At 35.9% G+C, this 27,312-nt stretch overlaps 1 protein-coding gene across 2 annotated transcripts in view; it reads right to left on the bottom strand.

Annotated features, from left to right (window-relative positions):
• Positions 1-16,775: 16,775 nt before the first annotated feature.
• The window catches only part of LOC106881535 (ubiquitin-conjugating enzyme E2-22 kDa), a 58,166-nt gene continuing 47,629 nt past the window's right edge, over positions 16,776-27,312 (bottom strand). For both annotated transcript variants that reach the window (XM_014931959.3, XM_052973648.2), the window contains exon 6: positions 16,776-26,111. In XM_014931959.3, the coding sequence (XP_014787445.1) occupies positions 26,040-26,111 (72 nt within the window). In that variant the 3' untranslated portion in view covers positions 16,776-26,039. The remainder of the gene's footprint in view (positions 26,112-27,312) is intronic.

Below are 27,312 nucleotides of genomic sequence, written 5' to 3'. Positions count from 1 at the left end.
AAAGATTGTAAGAAGTGATTTGAGGAAGATTTGGATGTTATTTTTAGTAGGTAGAGCAACAAACAAGACTTTGCTGTGAATGTGCCTGGATTGTACAGTAAAGATGGTGTTGTAGTAGTATTGTGAAATATTGGAGATATGTTTGTATGGGTTAGGTATCTTGTGATAAAGCGAGTCCCAAATGTATAACATTTAAAAGACACATACCTATCAACAACAACAATTCTTGGCATGCTACCAGATGATAGTGCAAGGGACATAACTGTTTTTATAGCTCAGATGTTAACATTTCCTGCTGTTCAACTGTTACTACTTGTCTGTATACAGACATCATACATTGTTTATTATTATTTATTGTTTACATTGAAAATATTAAACCTATTTGTTTTGTTTTAATCCAAATAATTTCAGTTTTCAACTTACATTAGTTATTAATTATAAAACTCATTATTATTATTAAGACAGTGAACAGGCAGAACCAACAGAATCAGCACAGTGGACAAAATGCTTGGTGACACTTCTACCAACTCATTCATTGAGGATCAATAAAATGTCACTCAAGTACTGGGGTTGATCTAATAAAGCTTCCTCCCAACCCCCTCTTCAAATTTGCCGGTTTTTGTGCCAAAAATTAGAAAGAAATTATAAAAGTCATATTATGCTATAAATGAAAAACGAAAATTTTAAATTATAATTTATTAAAAATAGAATTTACAGATTTAAACATCTTATAGGAAAGTGGGTTATACATCATTAGATGTACACCTGACTTTCCTATATTAAATTAGGAATTGAACGGAATGCTGAACTCCAGACTATCAACACAAACAACATTTATTCAAGGTGGAAAATATACATCTTTAATCTTGTTTGTTGAGACGTCTTCGGTGTGTGAGAACATGGTTGTTGGGACGTTGGTATATTGATGTGAGCTGTCTAGCGTGATTTCGAAAGATGGAGAGACAGCTAGACACGTCCTTGCTCAATCGCTGGCCAGCAAAAAAGAGATCGATCAAAGCGGGAAAGCTTGGTTGTTGAATTCCACGCATGCGTGAGACTACGCATGCGCACGGCATTACTACAGGGCTCCCCTCGCCAGTGTGGAACGCACGATAATATTATTATTTTTTTGTTGGAACGCCTGAGGCAGGATGGCCACTGAAAACCACCCACAAGATGTAGCACAAACACACACAAAGAAAAATGAAAGAAATGAAATGTACACTCGTGTGATACATGCATGCAATGTACAAATTGAAGGAATGAAAGAAAAACATGCAATATGGTGTGTCCCTGGTGGTGGGGTTGTTGGCGCATGACATTGTGGTAGACAGTACATTGATGGAGAAGATGTCGGCGCAGGAACTGTAATATAGCTATTCTGTATGTGTGGTGGTAATGATGTTGACGGTGGTAATGATGTCCTGTTGAAACTGTTGGCGACGTCGGGGAAATGCTCGTAGTTGGTAGTAGTTGTTGTTGTCATCGCGGTGGTAATCTTGGTTGAATGAAGCTGGTGGCGAAAAGGCTGCTTGGTGATGATGGTGTTTGAAAAGGTGCGCTTTTACAGACGGTCGACAGACAAACTCTGTATGACCATTAGCGTCGACCTTGATGAGATTTTTAACCCAAGATGAAATTGTTCGCATGTGACGATAGAAGATGATAAACCCAACCGTATAAAATGAATAACAAGAGATATTTAGTATGGCATAAAGATGTATGTGTATGTGAGAGTGTGAATGCGACATATAGGAACATAATAAAAGACAGGCCGTCTATATGTATGTGAGATATTACAGCAGATAGAAAGTCAGTACACGTGAGAGTTTTATACCAAGTTCTTGAGTACACAATTGGAAGTATCGCAGGCTGTAATTCTTGTCTGTTTATTATCGTGGTGAAGCTAAGTCACCTAACAGAATCGAAGAGAGAGATTTGCCGCGATGGTTTAGTTTGGTGTACATAGTAAGTCGTGTTGACTATGGTTGGAGATGTTGGTGGTCATCGTTGCTTGGTAGTTCAATCTCCATGGCCGCATTTGTTCTTTAGTCGGGGTCACCAGTTATAGGTTGGTAGTCCAGAATCCATGGCCGCGTTTGTTTCTTAGTCGGGGTCACCACTTTATAGGTTGGTAGTCCAGAATCCATGGCCGCGTTTTTTCTTAGTCGGGGTCACCACTTTATAGGAATGTTGGTTATCAGTTATATAGAAATAGTTGTTATTGTAGATCAGTGGGCTGCATGTTCGAATCACGTCGGAGGGTCACCACTTTATAGGAAAGTGGGTTAGAACATCATTAGATGTACACCTGACTTTCCTATATTAAATTAAGAATAGAATTTGAACGCTGAACTCCAAACTATCAACACAAACAACATTTATTCAAGGTGGAAAATATACATCTTTAATCTTGTTTGTTGAGACGTCTTCGGTGTGTCAGAACATAGTTGTTGGGACGTTGGTATATTGATGTGAGCTGTCTAGCGTGAGTTCGAAAGATGGAGAGACAGCTAGACACGTCCTTGCTCAATCGCTGGCCAGCAAGAAAGAGATCGATCAAAGCGGGAAAGCTTGGTTGTTGAATTCCACACATGCGTGAGACTACGCATGCGCACGGCGTTACTACAATCTCAACCAATTAACAAGTTCTTATTGATCTACAGGAGGGTTAAGGTGACTGGATGTAGACATAGATATATCAATGAGAACAAACTGGTTTCAGGCTATTTTTGAGATTTTCTTGAATCACATCCCAACTATTTACATATTCAGTTTGACCAGCAGTATGTCTGGCTTAATTTGATATTTTTCACATCTGCAGTGAGTTAGAACTCTTGTAGAAATTATGCTTTATTGCCATTTATGGACCCAGCATAAGTGTAATTTCAACTATTTTCTAGATCAGTGGTTCTTAAATGGGGTCCACATGACCCTTCAGGGTTTATGTAAGATTGTGTTAAAATTTGTGTGCAATAAACTTACTATACAAAATGTTTGAACAATTTTTTAATACAATTCTTAATAATATTTAATTATAAAAAATATAATAGGATTTTTTAAAAACATAGAACGGCTATGAGAGTCCATCAGAATAAATAAGGAATCGAAGAAGTCCATAGGGAAAAAATGGTTGAGAATAATGATGAATTTAGCAAAATACCTTTATCATCATTAAGCTGGTATTTGGAACTTAAATTGACAAGAAATTCTGAGGTAAGATGGTTTATTTTAGATAATTTTAGAATAGGAGCTGCGGTGAGCTGGTATCAAAAGGGTTATAATTGCAATCATGAACGAATACAAATCATAGAAATTCATGTTTTCATTGGGCTTTTGAATTTGGATAGTATATTTTCATACAATTCATTGATCGGTTTTATATAAAGCTTTAAAATAGCTTGAAAAAGTTTTTCAAATGTTGCATCATTTTATATGTTTACAAGACTAGGTCTAATATGTAGTAACAAAAATTCTAGTTTGTTAGGATTAATGTCAGGAATAATAGTTGTTAAGAATATCAGATCTAATTACTCTGTTCATTTTGATTGAGTGATTAATATCTTAAATTAATTAACTTGAGATAAGCAAAGTTCCAATCAATTTAAAAGATATATATATATATATATATATATATATATATATATGTTGTTGTACTTGGGGATGGTCATATTGCCAGTTTAGCCAATAAAAACACACGCACTGTATATTTGGTGTTAATTTGCTTCAGCTTTATATTACATTAATCTTAATCTTATTTCGGCCAGAGTTCTTTCGTCACACTTCTGTGACCTCATCAGTGGTCCTTTGTTTCCTTCCTTCTTATGTGTGTCTCACCTTGCTAAATATCAGCCATTTTGTATTTTGTATTCTTATTGTATGTGTCTACGCATGCGTGTCCTTCAATGTGTCTGTGTCTTTTGTAAGTGCATGTGTGTATGGGGAGTGTCTGTATCACCTATATACTCTGTTAATACGTGTTCGTTTGTATTTGTTTTTATTTATTTATTTGTTCATGTGTGTGTGTGTGTGTGTGTGTGTGTGTGTGTGAGACACACATAAGAAGGAAGGAAACAAAGGACCACTGATGAGGTCACAGAAGTGTGACGAAAGAACTCTGGCCGAAATAAGATTAAGATTAATGTAATATAAAGCTGAAGCAAATTAACACCAAATATACAGTGCGTGTGTTTTTATTGGCTAAACTGGCAATATGACCATCCCCAAGTACAACAACATCTGTTTCAACACACGATTTCACATCAAAAATCTTGCAAAACAAATATATATATATATATATTATTAGTTAATGAGTCATACGGTATAAACTTGGTAGCACATTCACTTTCTCGGTGTTCATTGGGCATTTGATTAATGAGAGAGATGTAAGATACGAGTTAATAAAAAGTATCAGAATGTGTATTTGTTTCTTTTTGTATCTGATATTTGTTGTTGATCTTCTATAATAATGAAGCTGTATCCCTTAATTTGCTGCTCTTGTATACACATAGCAAGAAGAAATCTTGTGGAATAGATGTTATTTAATGAGATACATCTTGTAATCACCTGAGGAGACACTTGTACACTGACGGATACACCTTAACCAGATATTCAGTTTCCCTCTCATGAGAAATAGGTGATAGAGGAGTCAAAACAACTGTAGTGTTCAATAAACATTCTTGTATCTTCCATCTCTCTCATTAATCAAATATATATCAGCATCATTTAACGTCCATCTTCCATGCTGGCATGGGTTGGACAGTTTGACAGGAGCCAGCCAGATAGAGAACATTGTTTAGTAGCTCAACATTGCTGCTATAGTACCAAACGTTAATGTAAGGGCCATAACTGTTTTTATAGATCAGCAGATTTCATCATAACAAGAGATGTTGTAGTTAAAATGTTGTAGAATGATGCAGATACATCTGGACTGAAATGAAGATGTGTTAAGACTGAGTAGCAGGAATAATGCAGTATGTTTCTGGAGTGTTGTAGATTTACCTGAGCTAAATAGAAGTGATAGTGTCATATATATGTTATGGCTTGAGTATAAGGGGTCTTGTGACAGTACATTTGTGGTATAGGTTTGTAGATGTGTCTGGACTGAGTGGTAAAGATAATGGTATAGTAATATTATGGTATGTTGTAGATGTTAGGTTGGATTGATAGATAGCATACTGTTGTATTTTGACTGGCTAGTAGTGATAGTGTTATAGCATGTTCTGGGTTGCTTTATTGTCTGTTCTACAAATTGGGTAGTTTGGTTGCTGTCATGTAGCCCTAAGCTAATCCTGTCCAAGCAGTCCTATAACTTGTAGGTATTTTACCAAACCTGTAGGTACACTTCTCAGTTCTCCATTCTTGGTTATACTGTGCCTCTGTCAAACTGAGGATTACACATCATTTCTAACATGCTATGATGAACTACCCACAACAAGGCCCAGTCCTTGTATGCCTCAGTGACCTTGGGAATTATGCCAGCAGAATGTAAGCTTCTGATAGAGCCTCTTGTGTTGGACAGGTCAAAGGATGGATACCAGGTTTATAAAGACCACCTGTTCCCAAATGCAAAAATGGGTCTGCCCATGGCTAACACCCCTACCTAGATAAAAGCAGAGTTATAGAAGTAGCGATGACAATTCAAAACCAACAAGATATAGGAGAAGAAGACCACAAATAAGAAGAGTGGAGAAAAGTTGATGGTCTATACTCCATAGGGTGCAAAGGGTAAGTAAGTAATGACAAACCATATAGGATGTTGTATATCAGTTTGGACATGGTGTAACCTTGTTGATTCTGATGGTGGTCACAGCAATAGCATTACATATCCCAGTAGTGTTAAAGTCTAATGAAGATAGTAATGTTGCAGCTGTTTAGTGTTTAGGTCTAGTGAAGGTTGTAATATTGCAACTATGTGCACTTTTTACATTTGTCTAAGACACCTGGGACAGAAAATGTTTTTAAAATATTGTAATTGCATTCTAAAGATATTCTAAAGTGTTGTATATGTATTCTTTTCTTTTATTCTTTTACTTGTTTCAGTCATTTGACTGCGGCCATGCTGGAGCACCACCTTTAGTCGAACAAATCGACCCAAGACTTATTCTTTGTAAGCCTAGTACTTATTCTATCGGTATCTTTTGCCGAACTGCTACATTACGGGAATGTAAACACACCAGCATCAGTTGTCAAGTGATGTTGGGGGGACAGACACACACATATATATATATTCGAAGGGTTTCTTTCAGTTTCTGATTGAAACAAGTAAAAAAAAATTTAAATAAGGGATTTGTATAGACTTCTAAATTATATATATTTTAAGATCTGTATTGCATGTAGAAACCTCTTACAATGTACTGCATGTGAGCCCCTAGTTTAGTCAAAAGTGACATCCTCAATACTTATTTTATTGATATTTGTTTGTCAAGCCACTAGGTTATGTATGGCAGAATTCTATGCAGTTGCTATTTACCAAATTCCACTCTGGCTGTATTGGTAAGTTTGCTTCTCAACCACATGGTTCTGGGTTCAGCCCCACTGCATGGCACCTTAGGCTAATATCTTCTACTCTAGCCCAGCCCAAGCAAAGCCCTGTAAATGGATTGGGGATGCTGTATGGCAAGAAGCTTTCTTCCCAACTACATGGTTCCAGGTCCATTCCCACTGTGTGGCACCTTGAGCAAATTTACATCCCCATAACTTAGTGGTTCAGCAAAAGCGACCAATAGAATAAGTACCAAGCTTAAAAGAAAAAGTACGTACAAGGGTCGGTTCATTCAACTAAATATTTTTCAGGGCGGTGCCCCAGCATGGCTGGAACAAGTAAAAGATAAAAGATGTGTGCCTGTGTTTTACTGTTTCTTTGTCTTGACATGCTAGTTGTGATAGTCACTGTCCAGCAAGCTGTGTCCTTCATCTTCAATCTTTTGTGAAAACAGGTGAGAATTAGTAACAGGAAGAGCATCCATCCATAGAAAATCCAGTTCAATAAATCCCATCTGATCCATGCAAGTGTGGAAAAGTGGATGTTAAAAGGAAAATGATGATGATGAAGGTATGAGTCATGTCTAAGATAAAGATATGCCAAGTGCCAGGACTATGTAACAGAAAGAATGTTGTGACAGTTTTTGTTAGAATTAAACCCAAAACAATGTAGTTGCAAAGTAAACTTCTTATAACAACACAGCCATGCATATACATATTGTTGTAGTAAGTTTTCCATTCTTGCATGGATCAAACAGAATTTACTGAGGATAATTTTCTATGGTTGAATGTTGCATCTGATCACCATCCTGTTTCTGAGTACGGTAATATTTCTCTTTGTGCAGACATGTTTTCACAGAAAGTTGGAAATGAACAAAACTGTTTGCATGTCAATTAATGCTTGTTTATGCTATGTCAAAACAAGCATTATTGACATCAAGCAGTTTGGTTCATTTCCAACTATGTGTCTTTGTTTTGACTTAATATGATAGTTGCAGATAAATATTACTGTCATATGAACAGTGTCATTCCAGTATTCTGTAAACTCATTTCTAGCTGTGGAGAAATATAAGTTTGTGTGGAAACAAGTGAGGGTCAGAAACAGGAAGGCCATCGTACTGTAGGAAATCTGCTGCAAAAAACTCTGTCCAACCCATGTGAGCACGGAAAAGTGGATGTTAAAACAATGAGGAAGATGTAGGTTAAATTATTTTAACAGAAATATGGTAACAAAAAGAGTTAAAGGGGCAGCAGCAGAAGAGAAATTGATGTGTTTAGACAGAGATGTAAAGTTAAATAGTTAGCTCAGATTAACAAAGAGTGGAATACAATATATTTATGTGAACCAGAGGTTTGTTGGTGAATGAATTCTTTGACTAGCAGTCAAATATTTCTTTCAATGTGGTCTAGCAGCAGAAGTGCTGTCTTGCATATGTGAAGAATACTTTGGTGAGTGTCACATTTAAGCTTTGTAGAGGGTCACCAACTAAATGAAGAAAAGGTATCTCCAAGTCTCAAAGAAGAATATTTTTTTTCAGGATGTTATTTTAGCAATGCTGCCATGCCAAGCCATTAAAGATTTTGAGATCCAAAATTTGTGGAGATTTCGAAGGTTACAATGGATGCAGCATGGCTTGAATAGTCACAATCCAATTACCTTTTTTTATTTGTTTCAGTCATGAGACTGTGGACATGCTGGGGCACCATCTTGAAGAACTTTTAGTTGAATGAATGAATCAACCCTAGTTCTTATTTCTTTTTAAGCCTGATACTTATTCTATTGGCCTCTTTGCCAAAATATTGGGACATAAACACAATTGTGCCATTCGTCAAGCAGTGGTGGAGAACAGATACACACATCATCATCATCATCATTTAACGTCTGCTTTCCATGCTGGCATGGGTTGGTCGGTTTGACTGGGGACTGGTGTGCCAGATGGCTCCAATCTGATTTGGCAGAGTTTCTACAGCTGGATGGCTTTCCTAATGCCAACCACTCTGAAAGTGTAGTGGGTGCTTTTACATGCCACCGGCACGAGGGCCAGTCAGGCGGTACTGGCAATGGCCACACTCAAATGGTGTTTTTACATGTCACCTGCACTGACAACACCCTTGCTTGAATGTTGTTTTCCATGTACCACTGGCACAAGTGCCAGTAAGGCGACGCTGGTAACACTCAAGCTCGAATGATGCTTTTTACGTGCCACCGGCATGGGGGTCAGTCATCGGCCCTGGTGATAATCATGCTCGGATGGTGCTGTTAGCGCTCCATTAGCATGGATGCCAGTCATGCAATGTTATCATCGAATTTGATTTCTATATATATATAATGTGTGTGTGTGTGACCACATGTGTATTGTTGGCGATTTTCTTTCTGTCTTCCCTTCTTTGGACTTTTTCTATATTTCTGAGGAGTTCCACTTGAAACATGAAATCCTCTTTCTTTTCTTTCCTTTCCTGAGCGTCCAATGACACTGTACTTATTCCACGTCCTCACGTTGTTATTTTTCCGTGTTTTTTTTGCTTGTTTATGTTTGGATTGACTATATATATATATATACGACGGGCTTCTTTCAGTTTCCATCTACCAAATCCACTCGCAAGGCTTTAGTCGGCCTGAGGTTATAGTAGAAGACACTTGCCCAAAGTGCCATACAGTGGGACCAGGACTGTGGTTGGGAAGCAAGCTTCCTGCCACACAGCCAAGCCTGTGCCCATTGTATACCATCTTGGGAAAATATCCTTTGCCACAGCCTCTGGTTCACTCTACAAACTTTATGTGTGTATTTTAGCTTGATGGAAACTGTATGGAAGTCTGCTGAATGAATCATACATGGAATTCAAAGGTCTATCCATGTTATGCACAGTCTCATTGATTCTACATGAGAATGTTAAATGGTTCACATGTCTGAAAGAGTCATTGACTTCTGCATGACAAGAGAGGCTGAACTACAAAAACTTATGTTGAAAGAAACAAGATTTTCATGCAAGCATTGGAAGTTTATTTCTTAACATGTTTCTAGAAATAATGCATGTATAGCAGGAGGGATCAGGATTGTGTGTGTGTGTGTGTGTGGTTTATACTTGTGCTAAATATTAAGTTATTTGTACGAGAAATAATAGTGAATAGGTAATTAATGGTTTCAAACTTTGACACAAGGCCAGAAATTTCAGAGAAGTGGGTAAGTCAGTTACATCAACCCCAATTGTTTAACTGGCATATATTTTATTGATCCCCAAAAGGATGAAAGGTAAAGCTGACCTTGCCGGTATGTGAACTCAGAATGTAAAAAACTCAAGCAGGTACTTAATGTACAGAAGAAAGTGTGGGAGACAACCAAATCCTGAGGTATATCAGAGATGAAAGAGAATGTGAATTGAAGAAAGCCTTGTTGGTAATGAACTGTAATGTAGTGGTCTGATGGACACATTTTCCCACTCTTCTCTCACTTCTTAAAGATTCTGTGTGCAACTTAGTTAAGATTCTTACAGTATAGCAAGTAGTTCAAAGGTTTCAATGATAGAAAGGTCAAGTCACTACATCTCTGCAATGAAATGCCACAGCACCAGTACTATAAACATGTGATTAGACTATCATGGGAAAGAATTGCAAGAATGTGATGGTTTGATAATTTCCATAGTTGATCACTCCTGGGAATCCTGCTGGAAAGTGTAATGACAGTTGCTTCCAATAAGATCCTTTGGAGGAGGTACCTGAGGGCTCTACCCTACAACCTTCCCAGAAATAGTGGGAAGATAAAATGGATGGATGGAAGGTACTAGTGGATGGTTTAAAAGCAAGTTCTGGCCCAAAAGAAACAGGATGATCATCACTGAGAGGAGAAGGAGAGAAGTGATAAAGTGAGTGGGGCTTTTTTTGTCATACAAAAGTTTGCATCATCTTGAGATGTTAAAAATAAAGGAGATAAGATTGATAATTACAGAAAGTTAGATGAGGATGGGACACAATTGCAAATTTCCATAGATTCTTGCACAGATCAAAGAGTTTGACAAAAATGGTGCCTAATTGTAAAGTGCAGTTAAAAGAATGGGACTCTACAGGAACCTAATGCCTGATGTAAGAATGAGTAGAGTAACATATGCGTTTAATGTATGGGTTTGTGAAAATACAGATTTAAGTATGCATGTGTAACTGTAAGGAAACTGACTTTATTTGCAAGGGTACTAACAAAGTCATCCTAATTGAGGTGAGGTGGGTCAAATTTTGTTAATAAATACTCATTTAGTAGGGGGCCAGAAAGCCATTTATATTAAAAATCTTGATTATATATTGCCTGAAGACATCTGCACCCTGCCATCATATGTTTTTACAATTGTTGACTAATGTACTATACATTAAGTGGTAAACTGACAGAACTGTAAGCATGTGGGACAAAATGCTTGATGACATTTCTTCCAAGCTCTTTACGTGTTCAAATACCATCAAGGTCAACTCTGTTTTTCATTCAATAAAGTAAACAGTCAAATACTGGGGTCGATGTAATCAACTTGCTCCCTTCCTTGAATCTAAAACATGCTGGCATTTGATTCAGAGGGAATGTGATCTCAGTCACTTATATGTCATGGAAACAGGATAACTGGCCTTATGAGTCTTAGGGCCCAAGGAAAAAACAAAAATACATAGATTCATGTGTGGTAAAAAGCTTGCTTTCTAACTACATAGTTCCAGGTTCAGTCTACTACTATAGCATTGGGCCAACCAAAGCCTTGTGATAGAAACTGAAAGCCTGTCATGTTTGACAACCAGTGTTGGTGTGTTTACATTCCCATAGCTTAGTGGTTCGACAAAAGAGACCAATAGAGTAGCAGGATTAACAAAAGTAATACTGGAGTTGATTCATTTGACTAAAAAAATTTTCCAGCATGAACACAGTCTAATGATTGAAACAAGAAAAAGATATGCAAGTCAAGTAAAGTTAACATGAAGAACTTGTAGGTGTCATTAGCAGATGCTCTACAGCACTATGCCAACATATGATGCAAAACATACAGCAATTTACAGCTTTTCATACCAGAACCACACTTGACAACAAACTGAGCACACTTAACAACAAGCATTGGCTTTTAAGTACAATCCCTTTTATATTTCTTTTACCAGTTTCATTCATTGGACTTCAGCCATGCTAGGGGCACTGCCTTGAAGGATTTACTTGAAGAAATGAATCCAGTGATTATTTTAAAGTTTGGTACTTACCAATCTCTATTACTGAATTGCTAAGTTATGGAAATATAAAAACACATATACTGAGAGAGTGAGACAGGCTACTCCAATTTCCATTGTCAAGATTCACTCATAAGGCATTAGTTGGCCCAGAACTATAGTAGAAAACACTTACCCAAGGTGTCGTGCAGTGAGAATGAACCTGAAACCACCTGGTTGCAACGAGACTTTCTTAAGCACACAATTGTGCCTGCACCAATAAGTATTTTTAAAATCTTTTTTTTACTTTTCTTGCACACTCATTCCATAAGTCAATGAAGGTTGCCTCATATTTGCTAAAAGATATAAAGTAGAGTCATATGACAGCATTGTCTGGGAAGTCACCAGTAACTAACACCATGGTGATGAATTAATTAATATGGTAAGCAAATATTGCTAGTATAGCTGAAAATTATACTCTTGTTATTGAACAAACAGACAGATAAATATATACACATAAACATTTCAGGTATCTTTCGTTAGGTGTCTGCAAATCAAAAATGTACTCACTACAATTGTGAACACTTGTACATTATATATATATATATATATATATATATATACACACACATGCATATTACTCTACAACATGGCATTACAAACTAGTGTTAGCTTTCATACACCTTGCATTAAATATTAACTACAAAACAATTATGCAGTGACAGAAAAGCAATATTAGCCATTGACTAATAATATTTTAGGTCTTTTTGCAAGTGCAGGAGACAACTCCAGACATGTTTCAGCCTTATTAGACCTTCTCGGTAAAACAAACTTCACTATACTCGTGAAAGTGTTGATGAGAGAATCACTAAGTAAACGTACAATAATGTACACTAATTATTGAAGAAAACCAGAAATGATCCGAAAAGTTACTCTCAGATGCCAGCTGGGGACATAGTTATCACCATCATCATCAATTAATGTTCATTTTCCATGTTGTCATGGGTTGGATGGCTTGATTGGATTCAGCAAGCCCTATCGTGCTCCAATGTCAGCTTTGGCATGGTTTTTATGACTGGATGTCCTTCCTAATGCAAACCACTGTACAGTGTGATGGGCGACTTTTTTCTTGCCACCCACACTAGTGCGGCTGCCAAGTAACTAGCAAAACAAGAAAAGCCTCCTCAGGTAAATGGAGGAGAGAAGTGGCTTTATACCAGGTGTTTGTAGGGTTAAAGCATGAGAGGACAAGCATAGGTGTTTTGCTATAGTGAAGATACATGGTTACTCCACACAGGGAACAATAAATCACTAATATATATACACACACATATATATTCTTTTACACATTTCAATCATTTGACTGTAGCCATGCTAGAGCACCACCTTGAAGGGTTTTAGTCGAAGAAATTAACTCCAAGACTTATTCTTTGTAAGCCTAGTACTTATTCTATTAGTATCTTTTGCCAAACTGCTAAGTTCGGGGGACTTAAATACACCAACATCGGTTGTCAAGTGATAGTGGGAGGACAAACACAGACACACATATATATATACACTCACATGACAGGCTTCTCAGTTTCCATCCACCAAATCCACAAGGCTTTGGTCGGCCTGAGGTTATAGAAGAAGACACTTACCCAAGGTGCCACAGTGGGACTGAACCCAGGACCATGTGTTTGGGAAACAAGCTTCTTACCACACATACATATCACCCTATTATTCCAGAGTTAACTGTTTTCCAAATATTTAAACCCAAGAGCAATTTTAGATTCAGGACCAAATAAATCCAAAAGAAACATCAGAAACAAAACATAGGAATCTATACAACATTTACAGATTTTATAATAATCTTTGATGAAGTCAGCAATAAAAGACTTAAATTATTTTATTGGTTTGCTATGAAAGAAGGAATTCTCTCCATGACCTTCACAGACTAATACTAGTGGGAGTGACAGTGTTACTCTCAAGCATTTGCAAATAAGTACCCACAGGTAAGACATGCAGGCTTCAAGTTACCCATCATCAGCCAATTCCACAGAGAACTTCATTGCCAGTAGTTCAAGTAAAGCTGTAGCCTTGTGCCAACTGTTTCTTGGGGGGTGGGGTTTAAAAAGTTTTAATTTGTGCCATTCTTGTAGAAAAAAAATCATGGAAGTACCTTGCTCTTCTGAAGTTAACAAGATGCTTGTATATGGTTATTTTTGAATCCTCCCCGCTGTGCTTGGTCTGCTTTATGAAGCAAGTACACTTACCACCTCTCATGAATACAACATAAAAGAAAGCCAATGTTTGCAGCATCCACAGAGCTGCAGATGTTAGATATTGCTTAAGTATAACTATACACATCTGCCTTAGGCTCCCGCACTCCAGATATTCTATAAGGGTTCCCCTCCAAAGCCTTTTGTTGAACACTCAATAAATTACCCCTACAAGGCAACAAGGGTTTATTATTATAGTAGGCATGGTTTGTGCAGAGCCAATCCCACTCTTTCATTCTTCAAATTTGTATTGGACTTGTGCAACAAGTGCCATGAGCCCAGTAATTATCAACAGTAGGATTCATACAGAGTTACCTTCTCTTAGATGAACAGTTAAACAGACCCTCATCCACTGGGATGTTTGTGAATAACCTTTTTCATATATAAGCATAAAAAGGCTATTTCATAAATCACCTCCACAGAAAAACCTATTGCATACTCACAAATTTTAAAGAAAATTTTATGCACAATATTACATTTAATAAGGATGTCAACAATTGCTTGGCAAAATCCAGCATTTCTTTTGTTGACACTAAGATTATTTGGTTAACCACATTTCTGTTGGAAAATAACAAAGAATTTAGTAAAATAACTGTCGTTTGTATTATAATTTTGTGTTAATTTGTCCCAAAGTTTATATTATGGAACCAGAGGTGCTCTTAGGCTGGCTGGTATCAAAAGGTTTAAAATAAAATAAATTTTATTTTCACAACTTTTTATCTAATTTCATTCTTACTCTGCAATATGCAATCTGTCATCAGATCAGAGTGTACCTCATCATTAATCATGGGAACTTCAAGTTTCCATGATTAAGTGATCAAAAATAAAACTCATTTAGTGACATACTGTCCAGTAGCAATTGTTAATACGTAACCAATTGAGGGAGCTCTTAAACAACCAGTTATTATGCAAAGCAGTTAAGTTTATGAAGGAAACTAATACAAAGACTATTTCTAAAAGCAGTAGTAGTTTGGTATAACTCCCACAGCTGCAACAGGAAAGTTCACAGATTTTAAATACTTGAAGCTAATCAGATACATCATAGTAGCAGAAGGGAAGAAAGGAGCATCCAACAAAACAAAGTATTGCATATAGAGATGATGCTAAAGTGTTTGTATGAGATCAGTGATTGAACATGAAAAGTATTAGTCTATCTCTGTCTCTCTCTCTCTCTATATATATATATATATACAGGAAGGATACATGCAGCAATTCAACAACACAAACAGAATGTAATACTACTGAGAGTAATAACAGAAGATGACTACAATGAATGTCGGCCAGGAAAGATATGGTAAGAATTAGTTAAGACCCTACTCTGAGGATGTTGGGTGTTACAGATGGCTAAATTTAGAGCTGCCATATTATAAGATTATATACCTCTCCAACCCATATCAGAACAGTTGAGAACTTATGTTTATACTAACCTTAAACCAGTCCAACCATACTAGCACAAGGGGGGGGGGATTTTAAAACAATAATCATTTACCAAAGCATGTTATTGCAAATCTTTGACAGTGAATGAAATATGTATGGCCATAGTAGAATGGCTGAAACCAGAAGAATACAAAGATTAAGATTTAACGAATTTTCTAATTATTCCTCAGTTAAAAGATATATTTGAAAAATTTAACTTTTAAATCGCTAAAAATAGATAGTTTAAAAAAAAAAAAAGTGAAAATAAAACAACTATGAAAGTGTTAAAAATAGGGAAAGATTTTTAAAAATTATATATATATAAATATATATGTATATATGTATGTATACATGAAACAAAAGGAATATTAGTAAAATAGTATTTTATTGAATAAGAGTTCACGATGAACAGACATGGTTTGCGAAGGCAAACCATAAAGTTTATCGCATTTCAAGATGGTTTAACAATGAAATCAAAAGAAAAAAATATTCAGAGAATTAAACCAGAAAAGAGATGGCAAGAAGGAATAAAATCCTTATACACACACAATTATATATAAATATATATGCATATGTGTGTGAATAAACATGTGTATATGTAGAGGCATACATATAATATAGACATGTATATATATCCATACATATATATACACACACACACACACACACACATATATATATATACATACCTATGTACATATATATATATACATACATTTATACAGGCATATACATACATACATATATATATATATACATACATGCATACGTATATACATACACGCATACATATAAAGGCTTGGTCAAAAGTATCTCGACAGTAAATCAAAATTCCATAAATACTTAAATGTTCAAGTTTATTTATTCATTCCAATTATGAATGTTTAATAATTGAATGCTGTGAGTTAAAATCACCGTTTTATGTTTTTGTTTCTTTTTCAACATTTGTCTATTTATTAGTGAAGTCTCACAAAATAATTTTAACCTTGGAAGTAAATGGTTTTGATTTCCTGTCAGGTGACTTTTGGCCAACCCTGTATATACATACACACACACATGAATACATACATCTATAAGTGCACAAAATGTACAATTATATACACACATACATTTAATACAAAATATTACTGTTAAACTTGCTTTCAATCAACCGACTGAATACTCTAAATGTTGACTTAATGCAAATACACTTAATTTATATAGCTGTGTACACTCGCATACACACACACCATCCATGCGCACACGCACACACACTTCCTAAATAACTTATTTACAGCTGCGTAGTTAATAATTTATAAGAAATGCATATTACCATGTTTATATAAAAATTCAAACAGCATGTAGTATAATAATGTAAAATTTCTTTATATATATATATATATATATATATTTAGCCCTATAAATAATATTAATTAGTATATAAAAAAAAATATTTGTAAATAAATTTAAAAGCATACATTATAGAAAGTTTTATTCATTGTCAAAAACAAGTTCTAAAATATATCTATGTCAAAGAAATATATTAAAATATAAAGAAAAAAGGAGACCTCCCCCCACCAAAAACAAACAAAAAAACAAAAAAGTTATCAATGAATTATCCCATTGAAGAAAGTTATGATTGTTTGTGTTTAACATACTAGGTTCATCCTTTCTGCTTCTATTTCATACACTATGTTTGTATTTGGTATATTCTCCAATATCTTTTTGCAAAAAAGCTCTATTTTCACACATTGACATGTCCTGCTAGATTCGAACTAAAAGCTTTCATTTCTAACATTGTACAATAGCAAAACAATGTCAAATTTGATGTTCTCAAATCCAGTACAGATGATTGTTTTGTGAAGCATAACCTTTCTGAATGCATTTTAAAAACAAATGTTCCATCTTAGCTCATCCAATTTGGATTTCCAATTTTCTGGCTGACTTCTCTATGGAGAAGATGATTGTGATGTAAAAGTAAGAGATTCACTTGATGGTGGTGGTGGAACTGGCCTCTTGTTTATCAACATTTCTTCAAAAATTAGCAAGTTGAATTTAGTACATCTTAAGGAGAAGGAGGGGGAAATGAGAGGAAATCCTAAAATCAAAATAGAACAATTTTTTTTCTGATCAAAATTTTCTAAAAGTCAAGAATAGCAAAACATATTTGGTGCAAACATGGAAATCTTAAACAAGTAGTAAGGGGGAGGGGAGGGGAACAACAGAAAAAAAAATCCATAGCACAATATGGCTGGTATCAATGAGAGCAAAACATTTTTACAGCCATAATTCCAACAAGAATAGACTGGAGTGGTTTTAGTAAAATAACTAACATTTTTATTTATTTATATCAAAATGTTGCTTAGAAACAAAAAAACAAAAAAACAAAAAAAAAAACTGGTCATTTATGTTAGTACTTCATGTAACAATTTCAATCAAAATGTTAATTTAAATATAAACAAGCAGATTGGTAGCACAGAACTAGGGACAGTCTCCAATAGGTTGTTATTCAAGGAGTTTTATATATTGCCAAATTTGTGAATAAAAGAATAAAGAATATACAAAGCTTGTGTTAGAAATAAAGGGCATCTGATGATGGTCAGAGAATATACATTTTATTAGGAGCTGAAGCTTCTTGAATCCAAACTAAGTTTCATGATTCTGAATTGTTTAAACAACTGAAAAAGGTTGGCAGCATGTCAACATATAAGCAAAACTATTCAAATATATAACATATGATTGGTTAACTGTACAAAGATGTTTGGACAGTGAAGAAGTAAAGCATCTTTCTGAGTACCTGAGTGTTCACATGTTCTAAAAATTTATTTTCTTTATTTTCAGTAAGCCTGTTTTGTTTTACTGTAAACTGCAAGTGAGACCTTAGCTTAATAAATTCATGCTTTAGAAAAGTCACATACCATTGAGAGGACAAATATTAGGGTTGTTGCAATTATGCAAAGAAGAGTTTGTTTGTTTGTTCATAGCAGAGAGGCTTCATGTTTTTACTAACTATGAAACTAACAAAGACTTTTGGAGCAATTGACACTCACCTAAATGTTATTTTATTGAAGACATACTACAGTCAGGAGAAATATTTATAAAATTCAGGAAAATTCAAACGATAGAACAAATTTTTAAACTATAGAGAGGAGTGTCCTAAAATCTTCCACCCACCTCCCTTTTTTCATTTATGTTCTTCATATATAATGTAAACTAACTTTGAAGCTTTTCATTTAATGCATTACTGTAATAACAATCATGCATGAACAATGGATTACAACCAGAAGATAAGTTCTTACCGATATTATTTATATTTTTTAGAATCACTGTAAGAGATTATAGGAATTCACAATGTTTATATTTTTGTTAGGTTTACAAGCAGAATTTACAGATAACTAAATCTAAAGTTGTACCTAAGAGATTAACTGTACATGGATTTGTATAACTAATTTTAACATCTGCATGACAGTGTTGATGAATTCCTTCCTAACAGTATCAGTTGTGTGTTCATTTATATATCACAAAATGAATATTCCATCATCATGGTTAAAACTGAACTATGTAAAGTAGAATCACTTCCAAAGTGAGTTTAAAATATACAAACTGCATTTATTTATGAAATAGTTCTTCACATTTAACCCTATAAAGACTTGTGTAATAGCAAAGATTTCCTAATGTCCACAATAAGATTCATATTAGACTTATTAATTGGAATAAAGCCCTCTACTAAATTCCTAAAGCATTCTGGGGAAGAGATTCGGTTATAGACGGATAGTGCTATGTCAAACTGCATCAATTCACAAAAGAGCATACTTTTGATATTAAAGGTCCAGTTGACAGGCACACTATTCCTTAAGGGAAGAGAAGTGGCTGAAGTGATGTTGAAAATGATGGAATGCAAAACATTTTTACTGACAGCAAGATTTATTAATCAGTGTTCCGGATTGGCAAGAAAATTAATGATTGTATTTATTAGTTTTAAATTGTTAAAACTTTGTGCAAAATATCTCGAAAGTTATTTGATTAAAAAAAAGAAAAGAAAAGGCTTACTCTTTTGATCAAATGTTAGTCAGACAATTCCAGTTCTTCTGTTGCAATTAGACATCTGAAACCAAACTCTTTTCTTTCACATATGACACCAAAGAGATGAAAATATGTCTCTCTGCCTCACATTTCATCTAATGGATGTTTTCAGCAACCAATCAAAGCTTCATGTGGTTCTAAATATTATTGCTCATATATTGTTTATTCTTGTGCTGCTTGTCTTCAATTATTTGAATAATCAGCAAAGTGAAACCTATGTACAATTCAAGAAACTTTACTTTCTAATAAAATATACACATCACCTTATTAATTGCTAGCAAGGACACAGTATTTCATTTTGCAACCATAATATACTACCAAGTATATTTAAGGTTTACAAGTCAATGCTGTGCCTTCCCTTTGTGTTAGCAGTGCGAAGTTCTCATTTTTAAGCAGAGACAAACATCACTTTGTACTGAGACCCCTATGTCCTTTATAAACATTCATCATATACATATGCACGTGTGTGTGTGTGGGTATGTATACACACACACACACACGTATATTCTGGCATCATGCATCACTTCTTAACATAACTCAAATTACACATACACATCAAAAAAGGAGGCACAGTAAAGTGCTACATCAACCATAATCAGGCTCAGCAGTGAGCTCCACAATTCACTCTATTATCCAGTATAGAAAGATACATGGCATCAAACTCAGGATACGCTAGAATGTGAAGTATGAGCCAAAAAAATAGGGGGGAGAGCAGAAAATAGGCATGGTAGTCAAAGCTTTATGGGATTACACGGATTTCACCAAAATGCTGAGATAATTACATAACAATGTAGAAACATTATTCTATCATGTAATTTATCTCATCAGTGTTCCACCATAAACAAAATCTATGTTGAAGCGCCAAATATATATACCTTTTTCTTGTCAGGAAACTGATTAAACCTTGCAAGTCAAATAAATAGCAAACAAAGAATCACACGAAGGAAGTTCAAACCACACCTATGCCTCTTTGATTGAGAGAGAGAGAGAGAGAAGAAGCTAATAGAATTATCAAAAGAAGGCAGAGCAATTGATAGCAAGATGTCAGGTCATAAATCAGTTAGGAGCAAACAGAAATAAATAAATACGTATCTCATACAAAGGACATAAAAGCATGAACAAACAGACTCAAGTGCAAAATGCACACAAACACCCACTCAAACTTACATATATTATACATAGTCAGCACATGCATACACCCACAAGAACATATACACACCAACATATATCTAGATAATATGTGTCCATACATACATATAAGTAGAAACACAGTACACCTACGCACTGGTATATATACATACTCACATATACATACATAATTATACATTTACAAATTATATATATATATATTGGCGTTAGGAAGGGCATCCAGCTGTAGAAACTCTGCCAAATCAGACTGGAGCCTGGTGTTGCCATCCGGTTTCACCAGTCCTCAGTCAAATCGTCCAACCCATGCTAGCATGGAAAGCGGACGTTAAACGATGATGATGATGATGATGATATATATAAAATCATTTAACATCTGCTTTCCATGCTGGCATAGGTAGGACGGTTTGACAGGAGCTGGCAGGCAGAAAACTACACCACACTTCATGGTCTGAATTGGCATGGTTTTAATGATTGGATGCCCTTCCTGAAACCAGCCACTCCACAGAGTGGACAAAGTGCTTTTAGCGTGGCACAGGTGAGGTAAGTTTTGGCATGTTTTTTTTACAGCTGGATGATCTTCTAAACGCCAATCACTGTACAGTGTGGACTGGATGCTTTTTACATGGCACAAGCACTGGCAGGGTCACCAAGTAACTTGCAAGACAAAAATCCTTTGAGAGGGGAGGTGGCATTGGAGGAGGTGATCTTATGTCAGAGGATGAAAGGTTACAGTGAGACAGAGAGACAGAAATAGGTGTCATGCTGAAGAGGAGGTACATGGTTACCTGGTGAGAAAGAGAGTAAGCAGTGATCAAGATTGAGGCTAGTAATAGGTGTGTTGCTGTAGTGGAGATACATGGTTAACCAGTCAGAGGGAGAGAGAAAGAGAGTGCAAGAGAGCAGGAGAGAGATGGTGAAGTATCAGGGCATGCTCACAAGGAACAAGGATAAGAATATAAATGGTAGGGTATTGCCAAGGTGCATGAGTAGGGAAGTAGAAACTTCACATGAATACAAAGTGTTGGGGATGGTGGGGAGGTATGCAGTGACTGGTAAAACCCGGGTACATACACATAAACATGTGTATGTATGTGTGTGTGTATATATATATATATATACACACACATCATCATCCTTTAATGTCTGTTTTCCATGCTGGTAGGGGTTGGACAGATGTGTGTATGTATGCATGCATGTATGTACACACACACACACACACATATATATACATATATAAAAAAAACAGCTAAAAGTATAAATGAGTAAAATAAAAAATACATAAAAGTGTGCATATATACATATGTATATGGAGCCGCAGATGAAAAATAGAGTGCACAATGTTCCTGAAAGTCAGCAATGGTCTTCTTTGGTCACAAGTGGACGACTATCATGCCTATGCAGACAGAACCATATATATGTATATACATGGAAAATATACACATAAACACCCGCACATTTACACACGTGCAAAAAACAAACAAACATGCATTAACACACATATACACACACACAAGGCAAAATAAGGGGGAAAGGTATATACAGGTATTATAGGTGCAGATGTGGCTGTGTGGTAAGAAGTTTGCTTCCCAACTGTTCTGGGCTCAGTCTCACTGCATGGCACCTTGGGCTAATCAAAGCCTTATGGGTGCATTTAGTATACGGAAACTTAAAGCTGGCAGAAATGTTAGCACACTTGGCGAAATGCTTAGAGGTATTTCGTCTGCCGCTACGTTCTGAGTTCAAATTCCGCCAAGGTCAACTTTGCCCTTCATCCCTTTGGGGTCGATAAATTAAGTACCAGTTATGACTGAGGTTGATGTAATTGACTTAATCCCTTTATCTGTCCTTCTTTGGCCTCTTGTTGGCAGTAAAGAAATAGGAAACTTAAAGAAACTCCATCATGTGTGTGTGTGTGTGTGTATTTGTACCCTCATCACAGCTTGACAACCAGTGTTGGTGCGTTTACATCACCATAATTTAGCATTTCAGCAAAAGAGACTGATAGAATAAGTAGCAGGCTTAAAAATAAGTCCTGAGGTTGATTTCTTCAACTAAAACCTTTTAAGACGATGCTCCAGCAAGGCCACAGTCAAAAAGACTGAAACGCGAATATATATATATATCATATCAGTGCATATGTGTATGCACATGTCTGTCTCAATCACCACTTGACAACTGCTGTTGGTATGTTTACATCCCCATAACTTAGCAATAGAATAAGTACTTGGCTTTGAAAAAAAATCCTGGGGTCAATTTGTTCAACTTCAAGGTGGTGGTGAAACAAGTACAAGATTATATATATACGATATACTCAGAAAGGGGTAAGAGATGAGAGGCCCAAACAATAAATGAAAGGAGTTGAAATCAACATACAGGTGGGTAAACACCCACTCATGTTAGGGTGTAGTGGGTTTTTTTTTAGTGTACAATAGTACATCATGGTCCAGGTTCTTTCTCAGCATCAGAACCCTATTTTGTCACATTTATTAAGAATGCCCTTACCGCTGCCCAAAATAATTTCTAACCCTTTCCTGGTGCATAACCTACCTCCCTGGTAAGGTACCACATTCTCCAATCCTGACCAGTACATGTCATAACTAACTCTATATTATTGTTTAACATGTGGACAGATTTGGCTAATGAGGCAGAGTGCCTAGGTTTCAGATTGGAGGAGTGTTGTTTCATGAGATGAATAGTGGTCCCTATGTAAAACTTACTGCTATTATGTATAACCACCTCACATTTATATATTACATTGTACTTGTAGGAGGACAGTTGCAGGGGTCTGGCAGCTACAACTGGGCAGGGGTTCAGTTGTTGGAGGAGAGAACCTGCCAAAGCAAAGTGTCCACATTCACCCAAATCAGAGGAATTCTCTGAAGTCCCATCAATCCCTTGACTGACCACTCCTGATATCAATCTGAGTGCCAATCTGATGGAATGTCTGATCCAACTTCAAGAACAGCCCCAGAAGTCAATATTCCACCAAAATCAGTGTGCACAAAATGCTTAGCAACCTTTGCTCTTTTGGAGGTGGTTATAATACTTTCCATATGAAGAGTAGTAGAGAAGGACAGCTTAATGGTACTTCTGTTAAAGACACTGAGGTATCTATCATGTGATGGAAAGGCAATTACAAGGATCTATAGGATGTTCATTTTGACATTCAAGGAGAAAGAGCAGGCAACTACAAATCACCTACCCCTTCTTTCCCCTCTTATTCTTAGGATGGGTTATACCCATCCCCTAGGGAGTGGGAAGAGATCCTTGATCTATCATCCAGCAGGCTTAGTTCTGGGTGTTGGGCTGCACCCCATATGGAAGTAGGCCTAGAGACTATCGACCCAACTACCCCATAATGAACAGGTCTAGGATTCCAGTGGGACCTGATGAACTGTGCCACCCTCCTAGACATCTGACTGTCACAGTGGTGAGTAGACAACCCCCACCATCCTCTTGGGGTTAGCAGCAAGACCTGATCTGCATTGGATATACTAAAGTTCCTAACAATCTCATCCCTAGTACTACAAGGATTCTTAATGCTACCTTATTAACCTTCCCTCTCAAGAGCATATTATAGTATTTTGTATTACAGTAGAATATACATCCATTGGTTTTGAAAGAGGTGTGGTAATTGTTTGGACTTCCTTGATGTGATGCTTTGTCTGCTATTTATGTGACAAGCCAGGTTCAATCATTTGCATAATGTTTCTGTAAGCGTGTGTCAAAAAGTAATGCCATTTTGTTTAGGACAGGTCTAATTACCAACAGAGGAACATGATGTAACATACATCAAAATGAAGCTGGTCCTCTGTGGATCACATCTCTACTCACCGTAGTCACCATTTCTCTCAATAGCAATGTTCCACCTTCAAATGAGAGCATGTATCCCTGCCCCATAAAATTCTGTTGACTGTTCTTTGAGCCACTTCTTCACTACAGTTTTCACTTCCTTGTCACTGGAATAATGTTTACCTCTAAACCCTCTTTCAAGGGGCCCAAAGAGATGATAGTCTCATGACGATGATAGTCCAGTGACAAGGAAGTGAAAACTGTAGTGAAGAAGAGGCTCAAAGAACAGTCAACAGAATTTTACAGGGCAGGGATACATGCTCTCATTTGAAGGTGGAACATTTGCTATTTGAGGAGTAGGGATGTGATCCACAGAGGACCAACTTCATTTTGATGTAATGATACATGTTCCTCCGTTGGTAATTATACCTGTCCTAAACAATATGGTATTACTTTTTGACTCACCCTTGTATACTGTTATATAAATATTTCAGCATTTTGCTGAAATACATGCATGTCCTATAAAGCTCTGGATACCACAATCATGCTTTGCTTATTTTGTTCTACACACACACACACAGGTTAACCAGGAAAACACACACTACTTAACATCAGTATGTTTTTCAAAACTCCAAGTATCAAACAGTAGCAACAGTAGTAGTAATAGTAGTAGTAGTAGTAGCAGCAGCAGCAGTAGTATTACTAGTTACATTATCATTTAGTAAATATGATTATAACATACTGAGTAGGGGTGTTAGTAAAATATAGAAAAAATATAATTATTACACGTTTAGAAACAAAAATATCAAAATCAATATTCAAAATGGTAATTAAGAGCAATTATATTAGGGGTAAAAAAAAAAAAATGTTAAAAGAACATTAAGAGAAAAAGGATGAATTGCATTTGAAGATTTCAATGTCTCTTTCTTTTATTAGCATTAAATTGCTACCAAATCTGAACTTGGTTAAACTTTGGTTAAAATCATTGTTATTAAAGCATGTGATGTAATGGGTTTTTTGTTTTTTTGTTTTTTTCCAGGGGGTCAGGGGTGTGTTGTCTCCAAGTTACATTTTATTAAAATTTTTGTTTGTTTGTTTTTTAAGCTTTTGTTAAATTTTTTAACGTTTTTTTTTTAAATCCTTTTTTAACAATCCTGGTGCAATAACAATTTTGGCGGGAGGGGGAGTCAATGGACTGAAAGGGTTAACTGAATAAATTTGTAGTACACATTCACGCATTATACATAGACATCCATTTCTTTTAAAATCATCATTAATTTGTTAATTTCTTTTTAAAATACAATCATCACAAATCCTATCCATGTTAAAAACATGTACACTTCCCCCACCCAAAGACAACCCTTGCTCTACGCCCCAGATTCATCCAAGTGAAACAGTTCATATTCATTTATTCCCCACGGTAAAACAATTTCTAACCAGGAAAAAAAACCCAAAAAACTAGCATCCATTTACAGACACAAATACGCACACAACCACACGATTCTCACCAGATGAACCAGCAGGTTGCAGAGAGAGGCTGGGAAGAGAAGAGAAATTACATGCATACACACACACACACACACATATATATATGTATGTATGTATGTATGTATGTATATGCATGTAAATATTATATATATATGGGAGAGAGTGAGAGAGAGAGAGAGAGAGAGAAAGAGAGAGAAATGGCTCTCTATAAACAAGTAGCAAAACCATTAGTTTAGTAAAAAGTCTGTTGCTTGGGGTGTGTCCCAGTCATGTGAGGATAAGGCTACTCGGGCTTGGTCCTGGAACAAAACAAAACAAAAAAAGTATAAATTAGCATCTTGGAGTTTAGTCACGTTTGTCATTTATTATACATGTAACAAAGAAATGGTGGTGGCGGACAAGAATATCAAAAACATCCTAGCTCTGCAGCAATGCTATCCCTAACCCATTTCAAACTATTCAAATGATGCTGTGCAGGAAAAGAAATAACGTGTGGCTGTGTGGTAACAAGTTTGCTTTCCAATCATGTTCCATAAAAACCATGCTGATGTGGTTTTCTGGCAAATCAGCTCCTGTCAAACCATCCAACCCATGCCAGTATGGAAAACAGGTGTTAAATGATGATGGTAGTGGAGGTGATGTTGATGCATTGAGAACACTAATGAAAAGAAACAGAAGCCACTAAAACAACATTTATTTTGAAAGTATGTTGTACAATATGAAAATTATGCTAAAATACACAAGTTAACATTTAACTCTAGGCCACCATGAGAGCCTGGTGAACCTGATACATATTCAAACGATTGTTGAAGGGTCAAAAATTACAATTATGAGGAGTGGGTTAAGTAACAACTATATCATATGACTTCCCACTGAAGAACTATGCATTAAAAGCAAATTTACATAAACAAGACAAGATGATGAAGACATATCTACTAATATAATATACTATCTTCTTAGAGACCAATCTCTTTTATAAGATTTGCTTAGATCAGTTTTATGAAACTATCTTGAAAATAGAAATATTATAAAACTGCGTCTATTGAACCAATGACAATTATGGTAGTAAATGACAACATACTTAGATGAATGACAGACAGTTCAATAGAATATTCATATGAATACCAGTGCAGTCAGCTTGTGACATTTACCATTTTAGGATCATCGTCACCATTTTAATGTCCACTTTTCCATGCCCATATAGTCAGACTGAATTTGTTGAGGTAGATTTATTATGGCTGGATACCCTATATGTTGCCAACCCTCACTTATTTCCAAACAAAGTAATATTTCCCAACATCTGGACATATACTGATGGAAGAATGAAAATGAAAATAACACTACTTTTATGATGGTGACACTTGTTTACAATTATCAAACAATGTCAAGACCAGGAGATGCAAACACACACACACACACACATATACACAACAAAATTCCTTCAGTTTCTGTCTACTAAATTCATTCACAAGGCTCTGGCCAGAGTGGGGCTATAGTAGA

This window comes from Octopus bimaculoides, chromosome Z (assembly GCF_046866305.1).
Source record: "Octopus bimaculoides isolate indiv1 chromosome Z, ASM4686630v1, whole genome shotgun sequence".
Classification (NCBI taxonomy): Eukaryota; Metazoa; Mollusca; class Cephalopoda; order Octopoda; family Octopodidae; genus Octopus; species Octopus bimaculoides.
The sequence above is the reverse complement of the archived record's forward strand: the minus strand, read 5'-3'. Positions and strand labels throughout refer to the sequence as shown.